Genomic DNA, 19,986 nt, shown 5'->3' with positions numbered 1-19,986 from the left:
TACGCGCTTGTACGAGACTCACGCAACTTGAACGGATCAAATCGGAGTTAAAACGACGGAGTTATGATTTTTCTAAGGTTTTATGTATTTGATATAAGATTAATTAGAATATAAATTTTAATGTGACTTAATGTCAAAACCAGGGTACTATGTGATAAACAATAATATTATATAATTATAGAAACTGGAATGAACTGATTTGGACATTATATGAATTTTCTACAAATTAAACAAGAATCTGCATTTAAATATGTACTAAAAACTATTTTCTAAATGATTTTCCCTGTTTTATTAATTATCTGAACTGGGCGTCAAATACTGGAAAAGTCAGGGGCCTAAACCGAAGTTCTCTAAGACTCAATGAATAATGAATGTGGACGGCGGGTTTATATCAAGAAACGGCAGGGTCTCTTTAGCTAAAAGTCACGGCGAAGGGGTAAGCTTCAATGTCAGCCGTTGGATCCCCAACCGAGCGCCCGGATTAGATGCACGCCGATATGAACCGGTATCCAACCACAGCGCTCAGATCCGAAATCAAGGGCATGGATTTTAAATCACTCAGACTGCTTGAAATCCATCCGATCTACCTTCTACGGCTCAGATCTTATCAGGCGAAGAGGTATTCGCGTTCAAATCGGAACCGCTCGTCTGGGAATCTACGGCTCCGGTTTAACGCGGCGAAGGGGTATGATATCAACTAATCCTAGCCGTTCAAAATCAGACAAACGGCCAGGGACTTATCCCCTTCCCCCAGCCAAGCCGAGCGCAGTGGCGCACAGGTTTCCCCCCCACAACGGCGCCATTGTCGGCGGTAGCCACGCACCCCACTGGTGCCCGATTCAACCGATTCTAATGACGTTATTCACAACAGAGAAGAGCGAGATATTCGAAGAGGTATACCTGAAGAGCTGCGACGACAGAAGCATGGCTGGCCATGATATGGTGCGGCTGGCGCCGCGGCATAGATCCCCGACGAGCAATTCGCGCCAAGCCAGCCACCGTATGAGCTTGCCACCGCCATGAACACGTTCGTATTGATGTCGTGATGCTCCAAAGCTATGCGCCCTTACAGGAGTGATGGAGCACACCAGATTTTTGGCATACGGCGCCTGTAACCCCTGCGGCGGATCTGCGGCGTTTGGAGTAACCCCGGTGATCCCCACCCTGCCAGACCTGCAGCCGTTCCATGGCTCCACGGCGAAGTCTCCCCTGGCGAGCAACGATTCGAGGCCATCCCTCCCTACTTCTTGCGCTCGAGGAAGACCCGCACAGGATGTTCTTAATCTCTCTCCCTCACTGCTCTGCTCGATGGAGGTGCTCCATGCCCATGGCTTGCTTGACATGCAACTCCCGGTTAGGGTCAAGATGTGCGGCGGCCCAGGCATTTATCGTGGGCTGGGAACGAGTCCGAGCGATTCTTGCGAACGAGCTCCCGATTTGCGCGGAGGGGATCACGGCGAGGGAGCCGCACGGTCTGTTACCGGGGAGAAGGAACAGCTGACAGGGGGCCCCACCAGTCAGAGAAGAAATCCAAGTGCTGGCGCGTGGGGTTCACATGTCAGCGAAGGGAATTGTGAGCGCGCGCGGGCTTGTGGAGGTGGGCCGGTCAGAAGGCAATTGGGCCGAGAAGTTTAGGTTTTAGGCCCGATGCGCGGTAACCTTTTCTTTTTCTTTTCTAATTCCTTTCTTTTCCCATTTCAAATTTCAATTAGATTTAAATTCAAACAAGGTTCTAATTTGCACACAAAAATAAATATATTACAACATGAATGCACAGTTCATGTATTAAGTTTATTTTTTTATTACCTTATTTTTTTAGGCAATGTTTTCGATATGGAACACATAATATTTATTATATGAAAGGATTTCGAATGTGTAGTCCATTAGAAGTTTATTCCAAAACTTCAATATTTATTACTTATTTTAAAATACCTTCTAATATATAATCACCAAAGGTTTCATAATCCCAAAACACCCACTTATAAATATTTCTATTTACTTATCTTATTATTTTTCCCTTACACAAAATTTTGGGCTTTACAAATCCTACCCCCTTAACAGAAATCTCGTCCTCGAGATTTGTAAGAAAAAGGATATACTTAGTTTGGTTCATTTTTTTTTCCAATACCCTTTTTTTGCTCAAGTTCTTCCATGGGTCTTTTCAGTATCTGGCCATTTATTAGGTAGGATATGGTTAGAGAAAGTCTAGAATGAGGTGAGAAAGATTAGGGCAAGAAAATCTTCCATCCTGGCTGGAGGATCTTGATGCATCCGGAGATCGGGGTTGTCCCTTATCCTCCCTTGATGAAGTTGCTCTTCTTCGATCTTGGTGTCTCCAACTAGGGTTTAGGTGGTTTTAGATAGATACATGGTTGGGAATCACAAGGTAGGTCAAACAGTGTTTACTTGTACTTTTAGGTTTGGATCGATGGATAGACGACCTTTCAAGTAGGCTAAGTAGTCGTGTTTAGCCGAGTTGGCCTAAGACATTAATTTAGGTTAAGATATGTTTGTAGAAGTAGTGTCAAATCCATATTACCGGATTAACTAACCTATTTATGTAACTCACTTTAGATTAGATCATACTAGATTAGATGTGATCTAGATTAGATTTATATGACTAGTCGAGACCAGATAAGATCTAAATAGATTTTGGGATTAGCTCATGGTTGTTACTCTAGGATAAGATAAGCAAGGTGGTTAGGATAAGATGAATCTTTCAAGATAAGATGAATCTTTTAAGATAAGAGACTCTTTTAAAATGAGATGGATCTATTAAGATAAGGGAGAGTCTTTTAAGATAAGGTGAATCTATTAAGGTAGATCCATTTTTAATGACATACAATCTGAGTCTGATTAGTTATCTTATATATATATATATTATGCCTAAGTATATGTAGATGCAATTGTGGACACTACTCCACAACTCATCGCACTCAATCAAAGATCCAAATCAAACAAGTATCATAAGAACAAACAGTCAAGTGCCTAGATACCTATAAAGAAAATATAGTTTTGTTTTTTTTGTTCCTAAGAGTAGGTCTCCTAGTCCTAAAAGTCACTTTAAGCGTAGGATTTCAAAGTGTGAAATCCACTTTTGTCTTTAGAAGGAAAAGGTAAGAATAATCAGAGTAAAGCGGAAATAGATGAGAAAAGATTAAGAAAAGTTTAGAAAAGAATCAGAGTAGCAAAGAAAAGTAGACAATGGTTGTCCAGTTCTATCTAGGTTTCGTCCTACAGTCAACATTCCTCTGATACCACTTCTGTCACACCCGGATTTTAGGGTCCAAAACCCGGGCGCGAACATAATCACCAGGTGTGCTGGGACCAAGTCTCACACATATGATGAATCATGGCACAGGATCGAATGTCACATCTTTACTACATAACAGGAGTTCTGTACAAAACAAATAAATAATTACATTATAAGGAGACAACGGTCCAGCAACCCAAAGTTGACTGGGAGACGACGACCTAGACCTCTCACGAACACATCGCAGCATCCTCCAAGCGCCTCATCCTGTGGTACCTGTTCTTGACCTGTGGGGAGGTGTGAGACAGCAAGAGTGAGCTCACATACGTTCATCGCTCAACAAGTTGTGGGGAATAATGTGCATGAACTCGCCAAAGGTGGGAGCTCACGTGAAGTGTAAGGCTTACCAAAGAGGATGGTTAGAGCTGAGCATTGCTTTTAAAGTTGGTCAAAATTTTATTAGCAATTACTAAGTATAAGTAAATACCAACCCGATTAAGTAGTAGAACAAAAGTAACAACATCACCTGCGATGCAATGCATATGACAAATTGAGTTTAAGTTCCATAATTTAATCATGTGAGGGTCCGAGCTGCTCATGACCGTGAGCACGGCTAGTATACCAGTTTTACACTCTGCAGAGGTGGCGCATCTTTACCCACAAGTCATGTTACCCATCTGCCAAGGGATCGCGACTTCCCGTACACCTCTACCGAGGAGGCGAGGCAGGGTAACACTACGAGGCCTTTACAAAGTTCCACTAGCTTCAGAAAACCCGCTACAGTTTATAGGAAGCTCCAATGCAGGAATTCCCTTGCAGGACCGCCATCGCAGCAAAATCCTCCCGAGGGTCTCCCTACACTGACCACTCCCCTACTGCCCTTGCCCCTTTCGGGTAAGGTAGTCCTCCACTAGCTTTCCTAATTAATCAGCCAAGGGCGTCCCATTATACCCTTGTGGTAGCACTGTTTTCCCGGGTGGTCGCTCCATGTTCCCATTAACATAATGATCTTATCATGAACGATAAATAACAACGGATAACAAAAGTATAATCATGAGTAATGTATCTTCATACCCAAAACCACATAAAGCACTAGCAAGTACTACCCAAAAAGTTCAGTGGTAACAAGGTATAAAGATAATCAAACTAGGGTAACCTATTGGGTCCCATCAAAATTAACCTATGCAGATCATTATGATTAATCAGAACATGGCTGGGTAAAAAGAAGTGATCAAGGGCACAACTTGTCTGGGACTTGAGATTCCAGGTACCAGGATGATCTTCAGGTGACACGTATCCTCACTGCTAAACGTAGCAATATAGACAAACATGGTATAGGGAAAAATTAACATCACACCAATCATAAGAATAAACTGCGTAATAATAATCTACGCGCTTGTACGAGACTCACGCAACTTGAACGGATCAAATCGGAGTTAAAACGACGGAGTTATGATTTTTCTAAGGTTTTATGTATTTGATATAAGATTAATTAGAATATAAATTTTAATGTGACTTAATGTCAAAACCAGGGTACTATGTGATAAACAATAATATTATATAATTATAGAAACTGGAATGAACTGATTTGGACATTATATGAATTTTCTACAAATTAAACAAGAATCTGCATTTAAATATGTACTAAAAACTATTTTCTAAATGATTTTCCCTGTTTTATTAATTATCTGAACTGGGCGTCAAATACTGGAAAAGTCAGGGGCCTAAACCGAAGTTCTCTAAGACTCAATGAATAATGAATGTGGACGGCGGGTTTATATCAAGAAACGGCAGGGTCTCTTTAGCTAAAAGTCACGGCGAAGGGGTAAGCTTCAATGTCAGCCGTTGGATCCCCAACCGAGCGCCCGGATTAGATGCACGCCGATATGAACCGGTATCCAACCACAGCGCTCAGATCCGAAATCAAGGGCATGGATTTTAAATCACTCAGACTGCTTGAAATCCATCCGATCTACCTTCTACGGCTCAGATCTTATCAGGCGAAGAGGTATTCGCGTTCAAATCGGAACCGCTCGTCTGGGAATCTACGGCTCCGGTTTAACGCGGCGAAGGGGTATGATATCAACTAATCCTAGCCGTTCAAAATCAGACAAACGGCCAGGGACTTATCCCCTTCCCCCAGCCAAGCCGAGCGCAGTGGCGCACAGGTTTCCCCCCCACAACGACGCCATTGTCGGCGGTAGCCACGCACCCCACTGGTGCCCGATTCAACCGATTCTAATGACGTTATTCACAACAGAGAAGAGCGAGATATTCGAAGAGGTATACCTTAAGAGCTGCGACGACAGAAGCATGGCTGGCCATGATATGGTGCGGCTGGCGCCGCGGCATAGATCCCCGACGAGCAATTCGCGCCAAGCCAGCCACCGTATGAGCTTGCCACCGCCATGAACACGTTCGTATTGATGTCGTGATGCTCCAAAGCTATGCGCCCTTATAGGAGTGATGGAGCACACCAGATTTTTGGCATACGGCGCCTGTAACCCCCGCGGCGGATCTGCGGCGTTTGGAGTAACCCCGGTGATCCCCACCCTGCCAGACCCGCAGCCGTTCCATGGCTCCACGGCGAAGTCTCCCCTGGCGAGCAACGATTCGAGGCCATCCCTCCCTACTTCTTGCGCTCGAGGAAGACCCGCACAGGATGTTCTTAATCTCTCTCCCTCACCGCTCTGCTCGATGGAGGTGCTCCATGCCCATGGCTTGCTTGACATGCAACTCCCGGTTAGGGTCAAGATGTGCGGCGGCCCAGGCATTTATCGCGGGCTGGGAACGAGTCCGAGCGATTCTTGCGAACGAGCTCCCGATTTGCGCGGAGGGGATCACGGCGAGCGAGCCGCACGGTCTGTTACCGGGGAGAAGGAACAGCTGACAGGGGGCCCCACCAGTCAGAGAAGAAATCCAAGTGCTGGCGCGTGGGGTTCACATGTCAGCGAAGGGAATTGTGAGCGCGCGCGGGCTTGTGGAGGTGGGCCGGTCAGAAGGCAATTGGGCCGAGAAGTTTAGGTTTTAGGCCCGATGCGCGGTAACCTTTTCTTTTTCTTTTCTAATTCCTTTCTTTTCCCATTTCAAATTTCAATTAGATTTAAATTCAAACAAGGTTCTAATTTGCACACAAAAATAAATATATTACAACATGAATGCACAGTTCATGTATTAAGTTTATTTTTTTATTACCTTATTTTTTTTAGGCAATGTTTTCGATATGGAACACATAATATTTATTATATGAAAGGATTTCGAATGTGTAGTCCATTAGAAGTTTATTCCAAAACTTCAATATTTATTACTTATTTTAAAATACCTTCTAATATATAATCACCAAAGGTTTCATAATCCCAAAACACCCACTTATAAATATTTCTATTTACTTATCTTATTATTTTTCCCTTACACAAAATTTTGGGCTTTACACGGAGCCGTCGGCAGCTGGGTGTCGACCCATTCGGCCACGAAGTCTGCCAACACCTGGGACTTGATGGCCTTCCGAGGGGCGAACGAGATTGTTTTGCCCATGATTTCCACCGCCCACCTTGCGATCCTGCCCGAGGCCTCTCGGCACTGGATGATCTCCCCCAGGGGGAAGGATGACACCACAGTTACCGGATGAGACTCGAAGTAGTGTCGCAGCTTCCGCCTTGTCAGGATCACAGCATACAGCAGCTTTTGAACTTGTGGGTAGCGGATCTTGGTCTCGGACAGCACTTCGCTGACGAAGTAGACCGGCCTCTGAACGGGCAATGCATGCCCTTCCTCTTGCCTCTCGACCACAATCGCGGCGCTAACCACCTGCGTGGTCGCGGCGACGTAGACCAAGAGGGCTTCTCCATCCGCCGGGGGCACCAAGACAGGCGCCTTCGTAAGGAGCGCCTTCAGGTTGCCGAGGGCTTCCTCGGCCTCAGGGGTCCAAGCGAAACACTCGGCCTTCCTTAAGAGGCGGTACAGAGGCAGACCTCTTTCGCCGAGGCGTGAGATGAAGCGGCTCAGGGCCGCGAGGCATCCCATGACCCTCTGTACACCTTTTAAGTCCTTGATGGGTCCCATGCTGGTGATGGCCGCGATCTTCTCCGGGTTGGCTTCGATGCCTCGCTCGGAGACGATGAACCCTAGGAGCATGCCTCGGGGCACCCCGAAGACACACTTCTCGGGATTGAGCTTGACTCCTTTCGCCTTGAGACATCGGAATGTCACTTCAAGGTTGGAGAGGAGGTCGGAAGCCTTCCTTGTCTTGACTACGATGTCATCGACGTAGGCCTCGACTGTGCGACCGATGTGTTCGCCGAACACATGGTTCATGCACCGCTGGTACGTCGCGCCCGCATTCCTCAAACCGAACGGCATGGTGACATAGCAGTACATGCCGAACGGCGTGATGAAGGAAGTCGCAAGCTGGTCGGACTCTTTCATCCGGATCTGGTGATACCCTGAGTAGGCATCGAGGAAGGACAGGGTTTCGCACCCAGCGGTGGAATCCACGATTTGATCGATGCGAGGCAGAGGGTAGGGAACCTTCGGACATGCTTTGTTGAGACCAGTGTAGTCTACGCACATCCGCCATTTCCCCCCTTTCTTCCTCACAAGCACAGGGTTGGCAAGCCATTCGGGATGGAATACCTCTTTGATGAACCCTGCTGCCATTAGCTTGTGGATCTCTTCGCCAATCACTCTGCGCTTCTCCTCGTCGAATCGGCGCAGAGGCTGCCTGACGGGTCGGGCTCCGGCCCGAATATCCAGCGAGTGCTCGGCGACATCCCTCGGTATGCCGGGCATGTCCGAGGGACTCCACGCAAAGACGTCGGCGTTTGCGCGGAGAAAGTCAACGAGCACTGCTTCCTATTTGGGGTCGAGCCCGGAACCGATCCGGATCTGCTTGGCGGTGTCGCCACCGGGGTCGAGAGGGACGGCCTTAACCGTCTCCGCGGGCTCGAAGTTGCCGGCATGGCGCTTCACGTCTGGCACCTCCTTGGAGAGGTTCTCCAGGTCGGCGATGAGGGCCTCGGACTCGGCGAGGGCCTCGGCGTACTCCACGCACTCCACGTCGCATTCGAACGCGTGTTTGTACGTGGGGCCGACGGTGATGACCCCGTTGGGGCTCGGCATCTTGAGCTTCAGGTAGGTGTAGTTGGGGACGGCCATGAACTTCGCGTAGCATGGCCTCCCTAGTACGGCGTGGTAGGTTCCTCGGAACCCGACCACCTCGAACGTCAGGGTCTCCCTTCGGAAGTTGGAGGGCGTCCCGAAGCAGACGGGGAGATCGAGTCGCCCGAGGGGCTGGACGCGTTTCCCAGGGATGATCCCGTGGAAGGGCGCAGCGCCTGCTCGGACGGAGGACAGATCGACGCGCAGGAGCTTGAGGGTCTCGGCGTAGATGATGTTGAGGCAGCTGCCCCCATCCATCAGGACCTTGGTGAGCCTGACATTGCCGACGACGGGGTCGACGACGAGCGGGTATCTCCCCGGGCTCGGCACATGGTCGGGGTGGTCGGCCTGGTCGAAGGTGATGGGCTTGTCGGACCAGTCTAGGTAGACTGGCGCCGCCACCTTCACCGAGCAGACCTCCCGGCGCTCTTGCTTGCGATGCCGAGCCGAGGCATTCGCCGTGTGCCCTCCATAGATCATGAAGCAGTCGCGGACCTCGGGGAACTCTCCTGCTTGGTGATCTTCGTTCTTGTCGTCGTCGCGGGCCCTGCCACCCTCGGCGGGTGGCCCGGCCCTGTGGAAGTGACGCCGAAGCATAACGCACTCCTCGAGGGTGTGCTTGACGGGCCCCTGATGGTAGGGGCACGGCTCCTTGAGCATCTTGTCGAAGAGGTTTGCACCTCCGGGGGGCTTCCGAGGGTTCTTGTACTCGGCGGCGGCGACAAGGTCCGCGTCAGCGGCGTCGCATTTCGATTGCGACTTCTTCTTGCCTTTCTTCTTGGCGCCGCGCGGAGCAGATGCCTCGGGAGCCTCTTCCGATGGGCGGCCCTGAGGCTGCTTGTCCTTTCGGAAGATAGCTTCAACCGCCTCCTGGCCAGAGGCGAACTTGGTGGCGATGTCCATCAGCTCGCTCGCCCTGGTGGGGGTCTTGCGACCCAGCTTGCTCACCAGGTCGCGGCAAGTGGTGCCGGCGAGGAACGCGCCGATGACATCCGAGTCGGTGATGTTGGGCAGCTCGGTGCGCTGCTTCGAGAATCGCCGGATGTAGTCCCGGAGCGACTCCCCCGGCTGTTGCCGGCAGCTTCGAAGGTCCCAGGAATTCCCGGGGCGCACGTATGTGCCCTGGAAATTGCCAGCGAAGGCTTGGACCAAGTCGTCCCAGTTGGAGATCTGCCCCGGAGGCAGGTGCTCCAACCAGGCGCGAGCAGTGTCGGAGAGGAACAGGGGGAGGTTACGGATGATGAGGTTGTCGTCGTCCGTCCCACCTAGTTGGCAGGCAAGGCGGTAGTCCGCGAGCCACAGTTCCGGTCTCGTTTCCCCCGAGTACTTCGTGATAGTAGTCGGGGGTCGGAACCGGGTCGGGAATGGCGCTCGTCGGATGGCCCGACTGAAGGCCTGCGGACCGGGTGGTTCGGGCGAGGGACTCCGATCCTCCCCGCTGTCGTAGTGCCCCCCACGCCTAGGGTGGTAGCCTCGGCGCACCCTTTCGTCGAGGTGAGCCCGACGGTCGCGTCGATGGTGCTCGTTGCCGAGGTGGCCCGGGGCCGCAGGCGCGGTGTTGCGCGTGCGCCCGGTGTAGACCGAGGCTTCCCGCATGAATCGGGAAGTCGCGGCGTGAGGTTCCGAGGGATATCCTTGCCTTCGGGAGGCAGTGCTCTCGGCCCGTCGGGCCGCAGCGCCTTCCAGGAGATTCTTGAGCTCTCCCTGGATTCGCCGACCCTCGGTGGTTGATGGCTCCGGCATCGCGCGGATGAGCATCGCTGCGGCTGCCAGGTTCTGACCAACCCCGCTGGATGCGGGCGGCGGCCTGACCCTGGCATCGTTGGCGACGCGGTGCTGGAGACCTTGGGGCAGGTGACGTATTTCTCCGGCCAGGGGTTGGCCCACCCATGCCTGTCCGACGTCCCGACGGATCGGCTCAAGCGCTCCTGTTCCCTCGTTGAGCCTGGCCTGCGCCTCGCGGACTTGCTCGAGTTGTGGGTCGTAACCCCCCGCCGGAGCGGGGACCACAGCTAGCTCCCGTGGGATGTCGGCGCGAGGCGCCGGCCTAGGGAGATCACCGTCCTCCAGCATGCCAAGATGGTTGCCTTCGGAGGGATCCCCTAGCTCGATGTGGAATCATTCGCGGCTTGGGCCGCAGCTCTCGTCGCCAAGGCTGCGGCTTCCGTCGGAACAGTCGGAGAGGCAGTAGTCACATGCGGTCATGAAGTCCCACACGGCACTGGGGTTGCCAAGTCCGGAGAAATCCCAACAGATGCTGGGATCGTCATCTTCCTCGGACCCAGAGGGCCCGTAGGTCGAGACGTCCGTCAGCCGGTCCCAAGGCGACCGCATACGAAACCCCAGTGGGGTTGCACTCGCCTCAATGAGAGTGCCCGCCAAAACGAGGTCGTTTGGCGGGTTGAGGCCGAGTCGAAATGACGCAAGATGGGAGTTAGTTGGTACCTTTTGGTCGACGAGGAGCGACGTAGTCACATCGGGGACTGGTTGCACCGTCATCTCAGGTACGAGGGCGACGTCCTGCAGGCTTTCCGCGAGCGCGCTGGCGTCGTCTTCTTGTTCGGGGTCAGCGCGTCGCGGGGGGACGGCGCTTGCCTTCGTCTTGAACGCGAGGTCGACGTCCGGCGTGCCCTCCGTCGGGGCGTCGGGGGCGTCGATTCGCTCGACGGCCAACGAAGCGCGGCCTCCCGCCTGGCCTTGATGGCCCCGCCTCCTCCTCCGTTGGCGGGGGAGAGAATGGAGCGAGCCCGAATGTTGCTCTTCCGCCACGCGGGGAAGATGTCGTCGATTCCGCCGCCGGCGGGCGGGTTGTCGGCCGCCATTGTCGTCGTCGCGCGGCGGTGGAAGGAGTATCATGTCGTAGCTGCCGTCGAAGGACATGAACTCAAGAGTCCCGAAACGAAGCATCGTCCCGGGCCGGAGAGGTTGCTGGAGACTGCCCATCTGGAGCTTGACGGGGAGCTGTTCGTCAGCACGCAGCAGGCCCCTACCTGGCGCGCCAACTGTCGGCGTTTCGAGACAGGGGGTCCCTAAGCCGACGAGTGAGTGTGCTGCGTGCCCCAGCCCAGATGGGTCGAGCGCGTGGGCGAGCGCGAAGGGGGGAGAGGCGAGGTGGCCGGAGTCGAGCGTGGGAGAGGTGGAAGTCCCGCGGCCTTCGTGTTCGTCCCGCGCCCAGGTCAGGTGCGCTTGCAGTAGGGGGGTTACAAGCGTCCACGCGGGTGAGGGAAGCGAGCGGCCCCAAGAGAGCGCCTGTCCCGTCCTCGGTCCCGCGCGGCCAACCTTCTCTAAGAAGGCCCTGGTCCTCCCTTTTATAGTCGTAAGGAGAGGATCCAGGTGTACAATGGGGGATGTAGCAGAGTGTTACATGTCTAGCGGAGAGAGAGCTAGCGCCCTAGGTACATGCCAATGTGGCAGCCGGAGAGGTCTTGGCACCTTGCTGGCGTGATGTCGTGGCTGTCGGAGGTGCGACGGAGCTTGGCAGAGGGACAGCTATTGGAGCGGTCGAGTCCCTGCTGACGTCGCCCTGCTTCCGTAAGAGAGCTGGGGGCCGCCGTCGTCACAGAGCTTGTGGAGCGCCATCATTGCCCATCCGGCGGAGCTGGCCGGATGGGACGCCGGTCTTGTTCTCCGTGACCCGAGTCGATTCGGGGTAGGATGATGATGGCGCTTCCTGTTGACGTGGCGGGTCTGTGCCCTAGGCAGGGTGACGTGGGGGCTCCTCCGAAGCCGAGGTTGAGTCTGTCCTCTGTTGCCGAGGCCGAGCCCGAGCCATGGGGTCGGGCGAGGCGGAAGTCGTTCGGCCGAGGCCAGGGCGGAGTCCGAGCCCTGGGGTCGGGCGAGGCGGAGTTTCGTCGTCTTCCGGGTCTTAGCCCGAGTTCGAGCCCTGGGGTCGGGCGAGGCGGAGTTTCGTCGTCTTCCGGGTCTTAGCCCGAGTCCGAGCCCTGGGGTCGGGCGGAGCGGAGTTCGCCGTCTTCCGGGTCTTAGCCCGAGTCCGAGCCCTGGGGTCGGGCGGAGCGGAGTTCGCCGTCTTCCGGGTCTTAGCCCGAGTCCGAGCCCTGGGGTCGGGCGGAGCGGAGTTCGCCGTCTTCCGGGTCTTAGCCCGAGTCCGAGCCCTGGGGTCGGGCGGAGCGGAGTTCGCCGTCTTCCGGGTCTTAGCCCGAGTCCGAGCCCTGGGGTCGGGCGGAGCGGAGTTCGTCGTGGCGCTTTTGGCAAGGCCTGACTGCCTGTCAGACTCACTCTGTCGAGTGGCACCGCAGTCGGAGTGGCGCAGGCGGCGCTGTCCTTCTGTCAGACTGGTCAGTGGAGCGGTGGAGTGACGGCGGTCACTTCGGCTCTGCCGGGGGCGCATGTCAGGATAAAGGTGTCAGGCCACCTTTGCGTTAAATGCTCCTGCAATTTGGTCAATCGGTGTGGCAATTTAGTCAAGGTTGCTTCTGAGCGAAGCCAAGGCCTTGGGCGAGCCGGTGATGTGTCAGCCGTAAAAAGGGGGGCCTCGGGCGAGACGGAAGTCTCTCGAGGTCGGCTGCCCTTGGCCGAGGCTAGGCTCGGGTGAAGCGTGATCGAGTCACTCGTGTGGACTGATCCCTGACTTAATCGTACCCATCAGGCCTTTGCAGCTTTATGCTGATGGGGGTTACCAGCTGAGAATTAGGCGTCTTGAGGGTACCCCTAATTATGGTCCCCGACAGACCTAATAGGCTACCCTAGTTTGGCTTACTTACACCATGTTTACCATTGAACTTTTGGGTACTATCTGCTATTGCTCTCTGTGTTTTTGGGTGTTATGATATATACTATTCATGATCATGCTATTATTGTCATTGGATTATTTATTATTCATGTTAAGACTATTGTGTTAACTGGAACATGAAAAACCCACCCGAGAAAACAGTGCTACCACAAGGGTGGTATGAGACGCCCTTGGTTGACCAATTAAGAAAGCTAGTGGAGGACTATCTTACCCGAAAGGGGCAAAAGTGGTAGAGGAGCTGCCAGTATAGGGAGGTTCTCGGGTTGGTCATGCTCCGATGACTTTTTGGACGAGGGATTCCTATATCGCTTTTCTCAAAACCATATCGGGTTTTCTAAAGCCAGTGGAACTTTGTAATGGCCTCGTAGTGCTACCCTGCCTCATCTTCTCGACAGAGATGAATGTGAAGTCGTGTTCCCGTGGCAAATGGGTAACATGACTTATGAGTAAAGATGAGCAACCTCTGCAGAGTGTAAAACCGATATATCAGTCGTGCTCACGATCATGAGTGGCTCGTACCCTCACTTGAGTAATTTATGAAATTAACTTAATCTGTCATATGCATTGTATTGTGAGATTTATTATTAATTGTGATCTCTTATTTAATTGGGTTGGTATATACTTGTACTTAGTAACTGCTAATAAAAGTTTGACCAACTTATTAAAAGCAATACTTAGCCTTAACCATTATTTGTTGATCAGTCTTACACTACACGAGCCTCCACCGTAATTGAGCTCATGCACATTATTCCTCACACTTGCTAAGCGAGGAACATCTGTGAGCTCACTCTTGCGATAAAACCACCACACAGGTGAAGAGTAGGTGCCCCCGGAGGAGGACTACTATGACGAGTACGACGAGATCTATGTATCGTCTCCCAGTCAGCTTGATGGCGTTGAGAAATTAATATTAGTTCATTTTATTTATTATCAGTTATATCGTAAGACATTTTTGTTATGTAATAAAGTTTGTGACATTCGTCTCTATATACTGAGTCATTGTATGTGTTGATCTTGTTTGACACACATATGAGACGCATCCGGGATTGCCCTTAAAACCGGGTGTGACACGGTATTCGCCCAAGGGGGGGTGTTAAGAAACCCTAGTAGAGCTATGTGGTCAAATACCACTTATACTCCTGAAGGGTCTCACATCTCTATATAAAGGAACCCGTACCCCTCATAAGATAGTGAAGAGAAAGATACAAGATGTGCAACCCTACATCATGTGTTTCTCTCTGTGTACGTGGGTTGCTAGGAAGGGAACATGGTTCTACGAGTTCTCGTGCTTCTATTGATGACAGAAGGGAAGTGAGAGGATGACACGAGGGAAGTGAGATCCTGACTTAGGGCTAGTTTGGGAGTCCAAAACCCAGAGAGGGTTAGAGATGTTAAAATCCACTCCTTATTTAAAATTGAATAAGGAGAGAATTTTAGCTCCTCTAATCCTCTTCGATTTTGTGGTTCCAAACTAGCGCTTTGTTACTCAGCATCAATGAGCACAGCGTGGGAGGCGAGTATAGGTGTACATTCGGGCTGCCAGGCCCGGCCTGGCCCAAGCCCGAAAAGGCCCGTATTCTTTGAATTTCGGGCCGGCCCGGCCCGTTTGAATTTCGGGCCGTGCCGGGCCGGCCCATGGGCCTAGCCCTCGGCCCACGGCCCGACCCGTAATTGATTAAACGTGCCGGGCTCATTTCGGGCGACCCGAAATTATAAAAGCCCGAAATTTATTTTTTGGCCCGAAATTCACATTAGGGCCCGAAATTCAGTTTTTGGCCCAAAATTCACATTAGAGCTCTAAATTCAAAAAAAAATAATAAAACAAATAAAAGATAAGACAAATAAATTTGAACAAAATTAAAATTAATATTTGTATTAATTAAAGTTACCACAGCTATGTAATGACTATCTCGTTTATAAATCATTTTGTTAGAAGGAAAAAGAGTATAACCAGCTCTATACAAAGTTCGTAAGTTCAGTTTATTGTCTAATGTTCATAACAAAAGCAAAATTACATCACACACTCTAATTCAAAGCTACAAAAAACATCTAACTAGCATTATCTCTAGCTTTGTGTTCTTTATCAAGTATATGAAAGTGTGGAATGAAGTGTGGTTTTAATAAATATATGAGCCTTTTCGTGCCTCTATATGGGCCATTTCGTGCCTGCCTTAAACGGGCCGTGCCCGTGCCCGCCCATGGGTCGTGACCTCGGCCCAAACCCGACCCGATATAACGGGCCGTGCCGGCCCGGCACTAAATTATTTCGGGCCGTGCCGTGCTTTTTTTTCCATGCTTCGGGCCGGCCCATCTGGCCCGGCCCAAATGTACACCTATAAAGGCGAGGCGATTGCAGGCCTGGGCTGCCTTGCCAATCAGGCCCTGCAATGGCCCAGTCTGGTCGTCCATGTTCCTTTGAACTTTCTCTCTCTTGCTTCTCCCGAGCCCCGACTCAGACTCACTCCCGTCCCCCCTGCCTGCCTGCGCGCGCTCTCTGCCTCGTAGCGGCGACGACGCCCTCCTCCAGGTGGCCAGGCCATCGTCGGATCGTATTCCTCGGCCCCTTCTCCGGTGATGAGCACCCAGGTACGCCTACCCCATTCTCTTCCCTTTCAGTTATGCGAAAACGAACCCCCCCCAAACCCTAAGTTATGCTATTTGTTTTCGGATCTGATTTGATTACAGCTGCGTTCAGGTTATGCCTACTTTGGTTGCTTATTTATTTATTTTTGCAAAACAAATAATATATCGGCTCTTACTGGATAATGTACATGCCTATCAGCTGGTGGACCTTATTGATTACTAGTATAAGTGCTGACAGTAATGAAATTCTTCCAACAGAATAAAAGGCTCAAGGATGTGGAGGTCAGTTTCCCAATCGTCTACGGAACCATTTCCTTCTGGCTCGGCAAAAAGGCCAGCGAGTAAGTTTCTTGTTCACAGGGATACTGGGAATGGCCGCGCTCTGGATACAGACAGACTTGTCCTGTGGATTCTTACTGCGAGTTACAACGTAACGGCCAATTGTCCCCCCCCCCCCCCCCCCCCCCCCGGTCCTCTGTATGTAGGTATAACTCTCACAAGTGGACTGTATATGTCCGCTCGGCAAACAATGAGGATCTGAGTGTCATAGTCAAGCGCGCGGTGTTTCAGCTTCACCCGAGTTTCCAGAACCCGACGAGAGTCGTGGAGCAGCCGCCTTTCGAGCTGTCCGAGTCGGGGTGGGGAGAGTTTGAGATAGCCATAACCCTTTATTTCCACAGCGATGTCTGTGACAAGCGCTTGGATCTGTAAGTCCTGCTGGTCCTGTTTTTTCAAAAAAAAAATTGTTTGCTTTTCTCTGGGGCAAGAGGATAGTTAATCGTTGCAAGCGATGTAGGTTCCATCAGCTTAAGCTGTATCCAGAAGAGGAAGCTGGACCTCAATCGACCAAAAAGCCTGTTGTCGTGGAAACGTACGATGAGATTGTCTTCCCCGAGCCTACAGAGGCCTTTTTCCTACGCGTGCAAAATCATCCAGCAGCTAACGTGCCCAGGCTTCCTCCTGGTATAACCTTGCCTCCTCCAGGTATGTATATGTTCCTTAACTTACAACCTGCACGCCTTGTATTTCAAAATAGGAAATGACAAAGTAGCACTGTGTGACTTCTCGATCATCTAGGCCCTATGGAAATTGTTCCGTATGAAAAGAAGCGAGGTGACACTAAGGATCATCCTTTGAGTCAGTGGTTCTCGAATTTCTCTGAGGCTGACGAGCTTTTGAAACTAGCTGCAGCTCGGCAACAGGTGAGAATTGTCCTTGTTTTTTCTGATGTCCATATATGTAATGTGCTGGGCATACTGCTTGAACACATCCTTACTTTTCATGTACACTCATGCTTGCATTTTGAATCTGTGAACATCGATCTAATGAGATAGTTCTTTTAGAGACTTTTCCCAATTTATTTATGTTCAGTACAAATTTCCATGATAGAGTTGAGGGATGCAAAGTGATTTTTTCCTCATAGATGGCAGAAAACTCCCAGTGCCTACTTTATTACTGTTCGTTCTAATATGCATGTTGCACTATTGTGAGCAAACAATTCACATTGGGTGGGTGCTAGTGTTGATGTAGATTCACCGCCTTCATCTACTTAGGCCCTGTTTGTTTCGGATTATAATCTCTCTAGATTATATAATCCAGCGCAAAAATCCAACAGGTAAACAAACATCTAGATTATTGGTTCAGATTATATAATCTAAAGCTTAGATTATGATAATCTCATAATCTCCTCAAGAGTAGCTTATTTGAGATTATTTTGGCAAAAGACCCACTACCCATGATTATGTAAATATAAATTACAATATATGCCATCCTTCTTTCCTCACCTCAAATAAACAAATAAGGGTATTGTTGTCTTTATGAATAATCTACATTTGTATAATCTAGACTACCAAACAACTACATATAGATTATAATATGTCTAGATTATAATCTAGATTATATAATTTAGATTATAATCCAGATTATGTAATCTATAAGCTGAAACAAACAAGCCCTTATTTAGTTTTCCTGAGTTACTCAAAGCAGTTTCTATGCTGTTCTCCTTATTCTGTTTGAATGAACATAAATAATGGAAATGAGGGGAAAGAATACCACGTCCAACGATTTGACATTGGATTCTTTTCTTCCTCTAGGTTCAGGTTCACATAGCCAAGCTGAGAAGGCAGTTAACCATGATAGAAGGAATGCCCCAGCAATCGAAAGCCTTTTCTGGTCAGTAAAAACTTGTTGTTTTTCCGATGATTATGCTGGTGGGTTATCTGGTGACGAATTGAACTTTTACTTATCTTCTATGTTCAGTCCCTGGACAGCAGTTTAGGCACATCTAATGTAGTGCACCTGGTTTGTAAGGAAGATGTTGGAATGGAACCTTTCAGCAACTGCTTGACAGATTGGGTTCTGTGTATTCGCATTGCAGTCGCTGCCTTGGGCTTGCAAATGACCTGTATATTCTATGAAGTGTAGTACCGTTAGGCTCATAAGAGAACACTACTAGCATGACCTGTTCTTTTTAACTTTTTCTTATATCTCCATTACCGTTCGTTTCCCTATGAAAATGGCATGTCCTCGTTGTGGCTCTTCAGTATTTTTTTCCTTGTATATGGTGGTGATGGATCTGCCATAGCGAAAGAGAGTAAGGACAAACTAGGCTCACCTCCTAACCACACATGGGGGCACGGGTTAACAGTAAGTAGCTGTGCTGAACTGTTGATTAGTGCGACATTATGTGATGATCTTGTTTTTTGCACAAGCCTTATGTAACCACACATGATGTCATCTTCCAGTCAATATATTGTTGATCTCTGTGCCGTTTTCTATGGATGAAATGAAACTTTGCATATCAGCATGCATGCTCCATATTTTCTGATCACAAGCTACAGTATCCAGTAAAAGGAATCTGAAGACATGGGTGGGACTGGGAGTACAGCTCTTATACTTCACTCTTCTCTAGTGTCCTGTGACTGGTCCTCTAAGCGCCTTCATGAGTAGTTGTGCACTGTGCAAGACTATGCCAGCTTGTCTGGGCATTGCAGCTACTCATGTGACTAGCAATGTTGACTCTTGACTGTAAAGTTTCGAGCTGCCGACATTTTTTTTACACTTGTCATAATCTGCCGTCCACTCCCTGCTTTTGAAACTAATAAGGCATTTTTCTTTTGTCTTGGGTCAAGAAATCATTCAAGGTGAGTACACTATCTTTTTATTAAACATGTAAAGTCTAAGTCTTAGCTGTTTCGTGTGTCCTAAGAATGGGGAAATGAACCCAACGCCATGAGCAAAAGAAGGACCACCCGTCTGCCTCCGCCGATCCATCGCCTATCGGCGTGCTGGTGACGACTGCCATGCAAGTGCGGCTCTCTGATCTGTTTTGACCTGGCACAAGGTTGCACATTTGGTCTGAAAAAGAAATCAATTATCCGGAGGAAACAAAGCAGATGCCGAGGTAACCGGAGCAGAGCCCTTAATTCTCTGCACTATTTCTTCCCTTCTCGTTACAAGAACATCCTTTTAAACAAGTTTTTACTACATACGATAATGGATCAATATCGCAATAGGACGGCAACCAGTTTAGACCTTATGTATACAACATAAATTTACATGTGTTGGAGTAAATTTTAGTTCAAAATTTCACATCGAACCACTTGTGTGGATATCGAGCTGGATCGTTAAGCAATCGGGCTAGAGAATCAGTTTAGTTCGGTTTGCCTTGATCTTGCGAGCCATGACAAAAAAATATACACATATATATAACAATATAGTCAATTGCTAGTTAATTTTATACTAATTTAACATATTGAAAAGAGTAATAATACTCATAATTCATATATTACATCAATTAAACCTTAAATTAACATAGTTCATTAGTTTTTAGTTCATTTTATACAAATGTAGACTTTGTTTTGCGGATAGATGCTAGCTTTGAGCTAACGAGCTGGCTCGTTAATGAACCGAGCTAAGATGGTAACTCAGTTCGTGATAAAATTGAAATGAGTCAAACTGATCATAAGTCGGGCGACCTCACATGAATTGAGGTGCATACGTGGGCATCCAAGCAAGCTCTTAGATATCCTTTGCAACGAAGGAAATTAGAAAAAAAAACTATTATCCAGTCCTTTGGAACAAAGGGTTGGCCTCTGAAAGGGAATTAGGCCTACACCTATTTCCTAATTGATTTTGGTGGTTGAATTGCCCAACACAAATAATTGGACTAACTAGTTTGCTCTAGTCTATAAGTTCTACAAGTGCCAAAGGTTCACAATAAGCCAATAAAAAGACCAAGAAA

At 49.6% G+C, this 19,986-nt stretch overlaps 1 protein-coding gene across 1 annotated transcript; it reads left to right on the top strand.

The window, feature by feature from the left end:
• Positions 1 to 15,608: 15,608 nt before the first annotated feature.
• LOC100273936 (uncharacterized) lies at positions 15,609 to 18,506 on the top strand. Its single transcript, NM_001148328.1, has 7 exons — positions 15,609 to 15,746; positions 16,002 to 16,084; positions 16,229 to 16,450; positions 16,540 to 16,727; positions 16,821 to 16,945; positions 17,837 to 17,915; positions 18,003 to 18,506. The coding sequence occupies exons 1-7, from the start codon at positions 15,735 to 15,737 to the stop codon at positions 18,029 to 18,031; spliced, it is 738 nt and encodes a 245-aa protein (NP_001141800.1). The 5' UTR covers positions 15,609 to 15,734; the 3' UTR covers positions 18,032 to 18,506.
• The last annotated feature ends 1,480 nt before the right edge of the window (positions 18,507 to 19,986 follow it).

Source organism: Zea mays, chromosome 8 (assembly GCF_902167145.1).
Source record: "Zea mays cultivar B73 chromosome 8, Zm-B73-REFERENCE-NAM-5.0, whole genome shotgun sequence".
Taxonomy (NCBI): Eukaryota; Viridiplantae; Streptophyta; class Magnoliopsida; order Poales; family Poaceae; genus Zea; species Zea mays.
This window is presented reverse-complemented; position numbering and strand designations above follow the sequence as displayed.